Here is a 13,291-nt window from a genome sequence, read left to right as displayed (position 1 = left end):
TCTGTGTAGGATTGTTTGCTTTGCCCTTTACACACACGTTCAATGTGTCCTTTCTTTTCACATTTCCGACAGGTCAGGTCTTTACACCAGCAGTCAGATGGCTGATGACCTGACCTTCCACATCTGTAACACTCTCTGGCACCCCTTGCATGCTTATCCGGTGTAGCTGCTACCCTGTGCACTCTTGTTGCAGCCCCCAACAGCTGTACATCTTTAGCTGCTAACTCCATATACACAGCGGGCTCCACTGCTGATTTAAGCGTCAGTTTGTCAGTCGTGAGCAAGCGCTTCTGTGTTGCTTCACATCTTAATCCACACACAAACCTATCACGGACAGTGTCATTTAGAGTTTCACCAAACTCACAATGCTCAGTTAGCTTCTTTAGCACTGCAACATATTCGGCTATGGACTCACCCTCCCCTTGGTTTCGTTTGTGAAACCTGAACCTCTCGGCAATCAGCAGCGGCTTGGGTGCGAAATGTGTTTCCAAAACTTCCACAATCTGATCATATGTCTTAGCGCCAGACTTATCCGGGTGCATCAAACTCCGTAAGAAGCCAAATGTTTTTGCTCCGATCACACTGAGGAACGTCGCCACTTTCACGCCCTCTTTAATGCCATTTGCAGTCACGAAAAATCTGAAACGCTCTGTATAAGCACTCCATTGCTCCGCTGTTTCATCAAATGGTCCAAACGCTCCAGTTAGCATAGCCATTTTGTTATCTTTTTTTTTTCTTTACAGTCCTTTTCCTCCACTTTAAAAAATTTTTTTTACAGTCCTTTTCCTCCACTTCACTTCACTGTATCGTTACTCTCCCCTTTCTTATTTGTGTAACACACGAACTGCCACCTTTACGAGGCGATTACATCAGCCCTAAACTGCGGGCGCGCCATTAAGAAAAGACAGGAACTTCTTACTTTAAACATCGCCGATTCCAGTGCAAAGTGATGCGCAAGTCCCTCTTCGCCAGTTTTGTTGTGTCTCAAGGGGTTTTATACCCTTACCTATATAACAATTAAGGAGGACTCCGGGGTGGCGAGTTTAGTTAACGGCCATTTTATTTACAATGTGCTTCTTCACTCAATGCACTACATTTCCCATAGTGCATTGCAAATCACCACTACGGTATCCCATGTGGGACAATTCTAATACACATTCAAAATACACAACAATTCTGATGCTCTAACAGATTGACTTATGATCATCTGCAATATTCAATGTGCATCCAACCTTGGCTTCACATCTCTAACTCTTTCCTTTATTCCCCACAGGACCATCAAAACCCCCCATCCCCACTATCCAGGAGGAACAGCCTGAGCCTCCAGACTCCTCAGAGGAAGCTGCAACCTCTGAGGGCGCAGCGTCAGCAGAATTCAGCGCACCCAGCACCAACACTCACACCTCGGTGGGACCATTGCGAGATAGAGTAGTGTATCACAGCTCACAAGTGAGCATCAGCAGATGGTGGAGACAGGGACAGCAGTGGAGAGTCCTCGTCGGAGGGCGTAGGACTCTGCCAGCTCAGCTCCGCTGCAAGTCGACCCTGTGCTTCCGGGTCCAACCAGAAGGAGAGCGGTGCTGGAACTCCAGGAACAGGTGCAGGAGTCTCTGGCAGGTTTTGTCTCCAGGGTCGCTGCGAGTGTGTAGCGAATGGAGGAGTCCATTGCAAACATGAGCAGAGCATTTGTGGAGGCATTGGCGCATGAATGCACCACCGTGGACAGGATGGCAACCTACGTTGAAAGGATGGCTATCTCCATGGTAAGTCTGGCTACCGTAAAGGAGAGGATGGCTACGGTAGAGGAGAGGATGGCTACATCCATGGAGGAGCTTAGTCGCCATGGTATTGAAAACATGGTCATTGCTGAGAATAGAACGACATCTCGAGGAGCGATGGTCAGCTATTGAGCAAACAAACCAGACCTTCAGGCAAGTCCTCTGGAGTAGGACATCCAGTGCAGGAACGGGTCCTCATGGCCCCCCTGCAGTGCAGGAAGGTACTGAAGTAGGGCTGACCCATGAGAGGGATGTTGGTGGCAAACAAGGAGGTGGGGGCTCCTCTCCAAGCGCTCACACGACCATGCCACAGCAAAGCCCTCGGTCAGAGCCCCACCAGAGTCCTCACCTAACTGAGATGGGTGTCTCATCCCTTACACAGCCGCAGGAGCAGCAGACTGTTGGCGAGCCCGCACAGGTTCACCACCTCAGAGGACGCCCGCCAAAGGCGTTGAGACAGGAGCAGCAAGAGAGTGAGCAAGGGGCCTCCACATCTGCTGAAGCCACAGGGGAAGCACCATGTAGGAGCACACGTAAGAGGAAGATAGCAAACATTGCATATTTCTTGACCTTTTTGGGCAGCACGGTGGCATAGTGGTTAGCACTGTTGCCTCACAGCGCCAGGGACCCGGGTTCGAATCCGGCCTCGGGTGACTGTCTGTGTGGAGTTTGCACATTCTCCCCGTGTTTGCGTGGGTTTCCTCCGGGTGCTCCGGTTTCCTCCCACAGTCCAAAGATGTGCGGGTTAGGTTGATTGGCTATGATAAATTGACCCTTAGTGTTAGGGGGATTAAATACGTGGGGTTACGGGGATAGGGTGGGATATGTGTTGATGTAGGGGTTACGGGGATCGGGTGGGATATGTGTCGGTGCAGGCTCGATGGGCCGAAATGGCCTCTATCTGCACTGTGGGGTTTCTGTGATTCTGTGATTCTGTGATAAAGCACAAGTAGTCACAAGGGTACTCACTTGGTTGCTGTGTTGTTTTGTTTTCTATAGATATGTGAAGAGAAAAAGATTGGTGAAGTCAAGCGTAGGTCCCTTGCAGTCAGAATCAGGGGAATTTATAATGGGGAACAAAGAAATGGCTGACCAATTAAAAACATACTTTGGTTCTGTCTTCACAAAGGAGGACACAAATAACCTCCCAGAGATGTCGGGGGATATAGGGTCTAATGAGAGGGAGGAACTGAATGAAATCAGTATTTGTAGGGAAATGGTGTTAGGGAAATTGACAGGATTGAAGGCCGATAAATCCCCAGGGCCTAATATTTTACATCCTAGGGTACTTAAGGAAGTGGCCCTAGAAATAATGGATGCATTGCTGGTCATCTTCCAAAATTCTATAGACTCTGGAACAGTTCCCGTGGATTGGAGGATTGCTAATGTAACCCCACTATTTAAAAAAGGTGGTAGAGAGAAAACGGGGAATTATAGACCGGTAAGCCTGACATTGGTAGTAGGGAGACTGATAGAATCCATTATAAAAGATGTAATAGCAGAGCACTTGGAAAACAGTGACAGGATCGGACAAAGTCAACATGGATTTACAAAAGGTAAATTGTGCTTGACTAATCTACTGGAATTTTTTGAGGATGTAACTGGTAGAATAGATAAGGGAGAACCAGTGGATGTGATGTATTTGGACTTTCAGAAGGCTTTTGATAAGGTCCCGCATAAGAGATTAGCGTGCAAAGTTAAAGCACATGGGACTGGGGGTAAGGTACTGACTTGGATAGAGAACTGGTTGGCAGACAGGAAGCAAAGAGTTGGAATAAACGGGTCTTTTTCCGAGTGGCAGACAGTGACTAGTGGGGTACCGCAGGGATCGGTACTAGGGCCCCAGTTATTCACAATATATATTAATGATCTAGATGAGGGAACTGGATGTAATATCTCCAAGTTTGCAGACGACACAAAGCTGGGTGGGCGTGTGTGCTGTGAGGAGGATGCAGAGAAACTCCAGTATGATTTGGACAGGTTGGGTAATTGGGCAGATGCATGGCAGATGCACTATAATGTGGATAAATGCGAGGTTATCCACTTTGGTGGCAAAAGCAGGAAGGCAGATTATTATCTGAACGGCAATAGATTGGGAAAAGGGGAAGTGCAACGAGACCTGGATGTCCTTGTGCACCAGTCGCTGAAGGTAAGCATGCAGGTGCAGCAGGCGGTCAAGAAGGCAAATGGTATGTTGACCTGCATAGCGAGAGGATTCGAGTACAGGAGCAAGGATATCGTGCTGCAGTTGTACAGGGCCTTGGTGAGACCACACCTTGAGTATTGTGCGCAGTTTTGGTCGCCTTATCTGAGGAAGGATGTTTTTGCCATGGAGGGAGTGCAGCGAAGATTCACCAGGCTGATACCTGGGATGGCAGGAATGACGTATGAGGAGAGATTGGGTCGATTGGGCTTGTATTTGCTAGAGTTTAGAAGAATGAGAGGGGGTCTCATTGAAACTTATAAAATTCTAAGAGGACTAGATAGACTAGATGCAGGAAGGATGTTCCCGATGGCGGGGGAGTCCAGAACCAGGGGTCACAGTCTAAGGATAAGGGGTAAGCCATTTAGGACTGAGATGAGGAGGAATTTCTTCACCCAGAGAGTGGTGAACCTGTGGAATTCTCTACCACAGAAGGCAGTAGAGGCCAATTCATTAAATGTATTCAAGAAGGAGTTAGATATATTTCTTAAGGCTAAAGGGATCAAGGGATATGGGGAGAAAGCAGGGACAGGGTACTGAATTTGGATGATCAGCCATGATCTCATTAAATGGCGGAACAGGCTCAAGAGGCCGAATGGCCTACTCCTGCTCCTATCTTCTATGTTTTTGGACCAGCCATCATTGTGATTGTATTATAAAGTGTTTTGATGGCAAACTGTTGAAGTTGTGTCCTGTGTCATTTCACAAATGGGACTTTCACATTGAGGGCTTAGGGCGCCTTGCGATTGTCAGAATGGTGGTCAGAATGATAAGATTCCGCAGGTTCTTCTCCATTGTCGGTGCTCTCGTAAGAAGGAGCGAGGCTAAAGTGTTTGATTGTGCAGGCTAAGCAAATCTGGCCAGGGTGACTGCGTCCCTTGCATCCCGGACAGCAATGTTGTCGCACACTGGCACCTTCTGGCCTGTGCATCTTCAGGTGGGTGACTAGCAGCTTGGCGCTCCTGCTGATGCTCCTGCTGTTGCTCATGGTTCTGCTGCTGCCGCGGCTGGTCTGTGTCCGAATCTGATGTCCAGGAGGAAAGGAATTAAATGGTTGCCATGCTTCTGGAATATGCCTCAGTTGAGGAAGCGCTTAGTCAAGGTGGGGAGAGGGGTTTCACAGGAGGTCACACTGGAGATGGGCGTCAGGCTCCAAACTTCCACAACACCGAGTATGCCTGCTAAAAGTTCCCCCAGACCTGAAACAACAAAGTTCTGTCACCTGCAAATGATCATTGGTGAAAAGTCCTTTGTAATAGTGGAGCTGCAGCTGTGAGTAAGCAATCCACTTGTGAGGCCACCAGCATTACCTGGCGTGTTCCAGAGGAGGCGTGAAGGATGGGGGGAATGACTAAAAATCGGAAAGGCCTCTCAAAAATGGGATTATAGAGGCTATTAAGGGCCTATCCCGCCCATTGGAAGCAGGATGGAAAGGGGGTCAGAAAACACGCATTTGGGAAAATTGCTCGGAGGCGGGATCGGGCCCGCCCGCCATTTTTACAACTCACACACCTCCAATCCCACCTCCTCGGACCTGGCAAAATCGAGCCTTAAATCTTGATACATTTGCAGCATCCACCTTTGAGCCACCAATGGATTTACAATACAATTCTCAAAACTATTTATTGTATGTCCCACTAAAATTTCTAATGCTACGAAAGAACTACATGTTAACATTTTGTTATTGTGATAAATGAATGAATATTTCCATTTCTAAGTCAACCAAATGCAAATATAGTTTTATAAATTACCTATTTTGCTACTGGAAAAAAAAGTGAGGAGAGGAAGAGGAAAATTATCTTAAACAGCAACTGATGTGATAAGTAAAATGATTTAATAATGATTATGTTAACTGGCAAACATTTCCATTAAATTGGTAACTGAATTGAAAATATGGATTGTACCTTTTGAGGTGGAATTTGAGGTATCTCAGGATGGTGCGGCTTGGCACAAATGTACAACTCATGCAGGCGAGTAATTGCCAACTGCGCAAGTTGCCCACACTCCTTGACTGAGGCACTTTGTTTGTTTGTTTGACAAGTTGGCAGTAGAGCTCATCCCGTAGAGGTCGCAGGTCTTGGCCAGTCTGCAGAATGCCTTGTATGATGGGAATAGGATCAGAGACAGACTCTAGCTGCTGTAAAGAATTGAAGAGCTTGATGGCTTCATCCTGTAGAGTTGTGTAGCCTTTTTCTTTCAACACTAGAAAGCGAAACATGCAGCAGAAATGAAGGGTTAATTTTTGTAGAAACCAATATAGGTAACAGATGTTAGAGGCCTCAGCCACAAATATATTTGTATAGGGAGGTATACTGGCTCTAGACTAATCTCATGGTCCGAGGCCATAGGGGAGATTTTCCTGGGTCTGTGCCCAGTTGCACTGGACAATCTAGATGGAGTGGATATTAGAAAATTGAATGGATCAGAGAACACACCTGTTATGGAACCTCCTCCATTTTCTTTGCATTAAAATGAATGGACAGAAAATCATGGGTGGTGTGCCAGCAATTTTTCAACATGCGTAGTTAGTGGGTGAAGCTCCACACCAGAGCTACAAATTGGAAAGTCATTCCCTTTTGTGTAATTTGAATCATAAGTACCTTAGAGTAAACTTTGTCTAAGAGAAATGTACAACTAGAAGCTATATAATTTTCAGGATTCCACCTCCAGCACCAATAAGCTACTGAACAACAAACATGGGTAAAACTAAACTTTGAAAACCACGTCATATCCAAGGGAAGAGTACAATTGTATTGAGCACACTTATGATCTTTTGCAATTTGTCAGGGAGATACGAGATCCAGGTTCACATCTATTATTCCCAAATTCAGACATTCTGCTAAGAGAGGGGGACCAAAGAGCAACTATGTTTTGGAGGGAAGGGGCGTTTTAATGGGAGGGTGGGAATCAGTCACTACTAACATTAGCCATGCCACAGTTACTGAGCTTTTTCCTATCAAGCAAGAATAGTCAACATGAGCAAAAGTAAACTACCCCAAAACTCCACACAAGATTGAAACATTTTATATAACAGATACCAGGAAGTATTGTAACTACAGGGGTTCAGATGATGTTTATAAACCATCCAAGTGTATATGTACAAGAGGTTACCTACAACATTACTCCAAGTTTCCCATTATTCTCAATCCAAGTATAAGTATATACACAACTTGTTTCTTTACCACTTCCCTTCCGGGCCTCCATGTTAGCTGATATTGCTAACTGTTCCCTCTCCTCGGGTACTGTCCCCTTCCCCTTCAAATCTGCCATCATCGTCCCTCTCTACAAAAAACCCACCTTTGACCCCTCTGTCCTTGCAAACTACCGCCCCATCTCCAACCTCGCTTTCCTCTCATGTCCTTGAATATGTTGTCGCCTCCCAAATTCATGCCCACCTTTCCTGCAACTCCATGTTTGAACCCCTCCAATCAGGTTTCTGCCCTTGCCACAGCACAAAGTCACAAATGACATCCTATGTGACTGTGACCATGGTAAACTATCCCTCCTAATCCTTCTCGACCTGTCTGCAGCCTTTGACACGTTGAACACACCATCCTCCTCCTGTGCCTCTCCTCTGTTGTCCAGCTCAGTGAGACTGCCCTTGCCTGGTTCCATTCTTATCTATCCAGTCGTAGCCAGATAATCACCTGCAAAGGCTTCTCTTCCTGCTCCCACACCGTTACATAGAAACATAGAAGATAGGAGCGGGAGTAGGCCATGAGCGGACCTGTGTGTGGAGCAGCGATCGCGGCGGGTTTAAAAGCGGCGGATTCAGCGAGGCCCGACCAGAGTGGACCCGTGTGTGGAGCAGCGAGCGCGGCGGGTTTAAAAGCGGCGGATTCAGCGAGGTCCGACCAGAGCGGACCTGTGTGTGGAGCAGCGAGCGCGGCGGGTTTAAAAGCGTCGGATTCAGCGAGGCCCGACCAGAGCATACTAACTCAGCAGCAGGAGAGAGAGGTAAAAAGTAATCAAAGTGTGACATCACCAGGAAGCAGGTAAGTGATTGGTTGGTGAGTATTTCTCTATTTTTAAACTTTAACTCTGTGGTTTATAGTTGCTAACGTCTCTCTGGTATAGCGGGGACTGTTGGTAAACCATTTAACTGTAGTGTAATTAGTGGGATTCATTGATTTAATTTAAATTCAATTAATTAAAGGGTAAGTCATGGCAGGACAGCCTGGCCACGTGGTATGCTCCTCCTGTGATATGTGGGAACTCAGGGACACAGTGACAACTACATGTGCAGGAAGTGCATCCAGCTGCAGCTACTGACTGACCGCATTGCGGCGCTGGAGCTGCGATTGGATGCATACTGGAGCGTTCACGATGCTCGGGATGTCGTGAATAGCACGTTTACAGAGTTGGACACACCGTAGGTAGAGGTTGGGCAGGAAGAAAGGGAATGGGTGACCAACAGGCAGAGTACTAGGTGCAGGCAGGTAGTGCAAGGGTCCGCTGTGGTCATCCCCCTCTCAAACAGATACACCACTTTGAGTGCTGTTGGGGGGGATGGCTTATCAGAGGAAAGCAGCAGCAGCCAACTTCCTGGCACCAGGGGTGGCTCTGCTGCACAGCACGGGAGGAAAAAGAGGGGTAGAGCTATAGTAATAGGGGATTCTATTGTAAGGGGAATAGATAGACGTTTCTGCGGTCCAGGATGGTGTGTTGCCTCCCTGGTGCAAGGGTCAAGGATGTCTCAGAGCGGCTGCAGAACATCTTGGAAGGGGAGGGTGAACAGCCAGTTGTCGTGGTGCATATAGGCACCAACGATATAGGTAAAAAGCGGGATGACGTCCTAAAAGCGGAATATAGGGAGTTAGGAGGTCAATTTAAAAATAGGACCTCAAAGGTAGTAATCTCAGGATTGCTACCAGTGCCACGTGCTAGTCAAAGAAGGATATTTCAGATGAATACGTGGCTAGAGGAATGGTGCAACAGGGAGGGATTCAAGTTCCTGGGACATTGGAACCAGTTCTGGGGGAGGTGGGACCAGTTCAAACCGGACGGTTTGCACCTGGGCAGGGCTGGAACCGATGTCCTAGGGGGAGTGTTTGCTAGTGCTCTGGGGGAGGGTTTAAACTAAAATGGCAGGGGGTTGGGAACCTGAGCAGGGAGACAGAGGAAAGGGAAACAAGGATAAAAGCAAAAGATAGGAAGGAAAAAAACAAAAGTGGCAGTCAGAGAAATTAACGGTTTAAATAAAACGTGGCCACAGTAAATAATAATTCTAATAGGTCTAAGAACGTTAAAAAAACAAGCCTGAAGGCTTTGTGTCTTAATGCGAGGAGCATTCGTAATAAGGTGGATGAATTGCCTGTGCAAATAGAGGTAAACGAATATGATTTGGTTGGGATTACAGAAACGTGGCTCAAGGATGCCCAAGGCTGGGAAAACAACATCCAGGGGTATTCGATATTCAGGAAAGATAGGCAAAAAGGAAAGGGAGGTGAGGTAGCATTACTGGTTAAAGAAGGGATTAACACAATTGTAAGGAAGGATATTAGCTCTGATGATGTGGAATCTGTATGGGTAGAATTGAGAAATAGTAAGGGGCAGAAAACGTTAGTGGGAGTGGTATATAGACCTCCAAACAGCAAGGCGGAGGTTGGGGATGGCATTAAAAGGGAAATTAAAGAAGCGTGCAATAAGGGCACAGCAGTCATCATGGGTGACTTTAATCTACGTATAGATTGGGCTAACCAAATTAGTAACAATACTGTGGAGGAGGAATTCCTGGAGTGTTTACGGGATGGTTTCCTGGACCAATATGTCGAGGAACCAACCAGAGATCAGGCCATCTTAGACTGGGTATTATGTAACGAGAAAGGATTAATTAACAATCTTGTTGTACGAGGCCCCTTGGGTCGGAGCGATCATAATATGATCGAATTCTTCATTAAGATGGAGAATGAAGTAGTTGACTCAGAGACTAGGGTCCTAAATTTAAATAAAGGAAACTACGATGGTCTGAGGAGCGAGTTGGGTAGGATTGATTGGGGAATGTCACTCAAAGGGTTGACGGTGGATAGGCAATGGCAAACATTCAAAGACCGAATGGATGAACTACTGAATTTGTTCATCCCAGTTTGGCATAATAATAAAACAAAAAAGGTGACTCAACCGTGGCTAACAAGGGAAATTAGGGATAGCATAAGATCCAAGGAGAGGACATATAAATTGGCCAGAAAAAGCAATAATCCTGAGGATTGGGAGCAGTTTAGGATTCAACAAAGGAGGACAAAGGGATTAATTAAGAAGGGGGAAATAGAATATGAGTGTAAGCTTGCATGGAACATAAAAACTGACTGTAAAAGCTTTTATAGATATGTGGAGAAAAAGATTGGTGAAGTCAAGCGTAGGTCCCTTGCAGTCAGAATCAGGGGAATTTATAATGGGGAACAAAGAAATGGCAGACCAATTAAATACATATTTTGGTTCTGTCTTTACAAAGGAGGACACAAATAACCTCCCAGAGATGCCGGGGAACATAGGGTCTGATAAAAGGGTGGAACTGAAAGAAATCAGTATTTGTAGGGAAATGGTATTAGGAAAATTGATGGGACTGAAGGCCGATAAATCCCCATGGCCTGATAATCTACATCCTAGGGTACTTAATGAAGTGGCCCTAGAAATAGTAGATGCATTGCTGGTCATCTTCCAGAACTCGATGGGCTCTGGAACAGTACCCATGGATTGGAGGGTAGCTAATGTTACCCCACTATTCAAAAAAGGTGGTAGAGAAAAAGCGGGGAATTATAAGCCTGACATCGGTAGTGGGGAAAATGCTAGAGTCCATTATGAAAGATGTAATAGCAGAGCACTTGGAAAGCAGTGACAGGATCGGACAAAGTCAACATGGATTTACAAAAGGTAAATCGTGCTTGACTAATCTACTGGAATTTTTTGAGGATGTAACTGGTAAAATAGATAAGGAAGAACCAGTGGATGTGGTGTATTTGGACTTTCAGAAGGCTTTCGATAAGGTCCCACACAAGAGATTAGCGTGCAAAATTAAGGCACATGGGATTGGGGGCAAGGTATTGACTTGGATAGAGAACTGGTTGGCGGACAGAAAACAAAGAGTTGGAATAAACGGGTCGTTTTCCGAGTGGCAGGCAGTGACTAGTGGGGTACCGCAAGGATCGGTCCTAGGACCCCAGCTGTTCACAATATATATTAATGATCTGGACGAGGGAATTGGATGTAATATCTCCAAATTTGCAGACGACACAAAGCTGGGCGGGAGGGTAAGCTCCGAGGAGGATGTCGGGAAACTCCAGTACGATTTGGACAGGTTGGGTGATTGGGCAGAAACATGGCAAATGCACTATAATGTGGATAAATGTGAGGTTATCCACTTTGGTGGCAAAAACAGGAAGGCAGACTATTATTTGAATGGCAATAGATTGGGAGAAATGGAAGTGCAAAGAGACCTGGGTGTTCTTTTGCGCCAGTCGCTGAAGGTAAGCATGCAGGTGCAGCAGGCGGTTAAGAAGGCAAATGGTATGTTGGCCTTCGTAGCAAGAGGGTTCAAGTACAGGAACAAGGATGTCTTGCTGCAGTTGTACAGGGCCTTGGTGAGACCGCAGCTTGAGTATTGTGTGCAGTTTTGGTCACCTTATCTGAGGAAGGATGTTCTTGCCATGGAAGGAGTGCAGCGAAGATTCACCAGGCTGATACCTGGGATGGCAGGAATGACGTATGAGGAGAGATTGTGTCGATTGGGCTTATACTCACTGGAGTTTAGAAGATTGAGAGGGGACCTCATCGAAACCTATAAAATTCTGTCAGGCCGGGACAGACTAGATGCAGGAAGGATGTTTCCGATGGCTGGGGAGTCCAGAACCAGGGGCCATAGTCTAAGGATAAGGGGTAAGCCATTTAGGACTGAAATGAGGAGCAATTTCTTCACCCAGAGAGTGGTGAACCTGTGGAATTCTCTGCCACAGAGGGCGGTGGAGGCCAGTTTATTAAATATATTCAAGAAGGAGTTGGATATATTTCTTAAGGCTAAAGGGATCAAGGGATATGGGGAGAAGGCAGGGACCGGGTACTGAATTTGGATGATTAGCCATGATCTCATTGAATGGCGGAGCAGGCTCAAGGGGCCGAATGGCCTACTCCTGCTCCTATCTTCTATATTTCTATGTTTCTATTCGGCCCCTCGAGCCTGTTCTGCCATTTAATGAGATCATGGCTGATCATCCAATTTCAGTACCCTCTCCCTGCTTTCTCCCCATATCCCTTGATCCCTTTAGCCTTAAGAAATATATCTAACTCCCTCTGGAGTCCCCCAATAATCTATCCTTCGCCCCCTCTTATTTATCATCTACATGCTGCCCCTTGGCAACATAATCTGAAAACACAATGTCAGGTTCCACATGTACACAAACGACATCCAGCTCTACCTCACCACAACTTCTCTCGACCTCTGCATAGTCTCTGATTTGTCATGTTGCTTGTTCTACCTGCAGTCCTGGATGAGCAGAACTTTGCTCCAAATATATATTGGGAAAATTGAAGCCATGGTCTTCGGTCCCTGCCACAAACTCCATCCCCTAGCCACCAATTCCATCCCTCTCCCTGATCACTGGCTGAGACTAAACCAGACCGTTCGCAACCTTGGCATCTTATCTGACCCCTAGGTGAGCTTCCGACCACATATCCGCACCATCACCAAGACCGCCTACTTCCACCTCCCCAGGTGATCGGCGCGGCTGAATCCACTCCATTCGGTGTCCGGGGAGCTCCGGCCCGACTCGCGGGTTTGTATTTTACTTTATTCTGTCTCTCTCCGCCCCCACTCCCTGCACCGTCTCCCCGCCCAACCTCCAGCTAACTCAGTGCAGCAAACCTGGAATTCGCTGCCGACGGAAGTGGTGGAAGCGGAGACACTCAATGTTTTCAAGGGGATACTGGATAGGCACTTGAGGGAAATACACTTGTAGGGCTATGGGGATAGAGCGGGGGAATGGAACTGACTGGATTGCTCTACAGAGAGCCGGCACGGACTCGATGGGCCGAATGGCCTCCTTCAGAGCTGTTATGACTCTATGACTCCATAGCATCACCTATCTATCTCTGCCCCGTCTCAGCTCATCTGCTGATGAAACCCTCGTCCATGCCTTTGTTACCTCTAGACTTGACTTGACTATTCCAATGCTCTCCTGGCCGGCCTCCCATCTTCCACCCTCCATAAACTTTAACCCATCCAAAATTCTGCTGCCCATATCCTAACACATACCAAGTCCTGTTCACCCATCACCCCTGTGCTTGCTGACCTACATTGGCTCACATTTCGGCAATGCCT

The 13,291-nt window shown here is 46.8% G+C and overlaps 1 protein-coding gene across 1 annotated transcript in view; it reads right to left on the bottom strand.

Moving 5' to 3' along the window:
- myo10 (myosin X) overlaps positions 1 to 13,291 on the bottom strand; it is a 312,484-nt gene that overhangs the window by 69,099 nt on the left and 230,094 nt on the right. The window contains exon 28 of the mRNA XM_085988751.1: positions 5,886 to 6,183. Coding sequence (XP_085844877.1) covers positions 5,886 to 6,183 — 298 coding nt within the window. The remainder of the gene's footprint in view (positions 1 to 5,885; positions 6,184 to 13,291) is intronic.

Source organism: Somniosus microcephalus, chromosome 5 (assembly GCF_052327205.1).
Source record: "Somniosus microcephalus isolate GS21.2 chromosome 5, FLI_Smic_1.0, whole genome shotgun sequence".
Lineage (NCBI taxonomy): Eukaryota > Metazoa > Chordata > Chondrichthyes > Squaliformes > Somniosidae > Somniosus > Somniosus microcephalus.
Note: the sequence above shows the minus strand (reverse complement) of the source record. Positions and strands in the feature narration are given on the sequence as shown.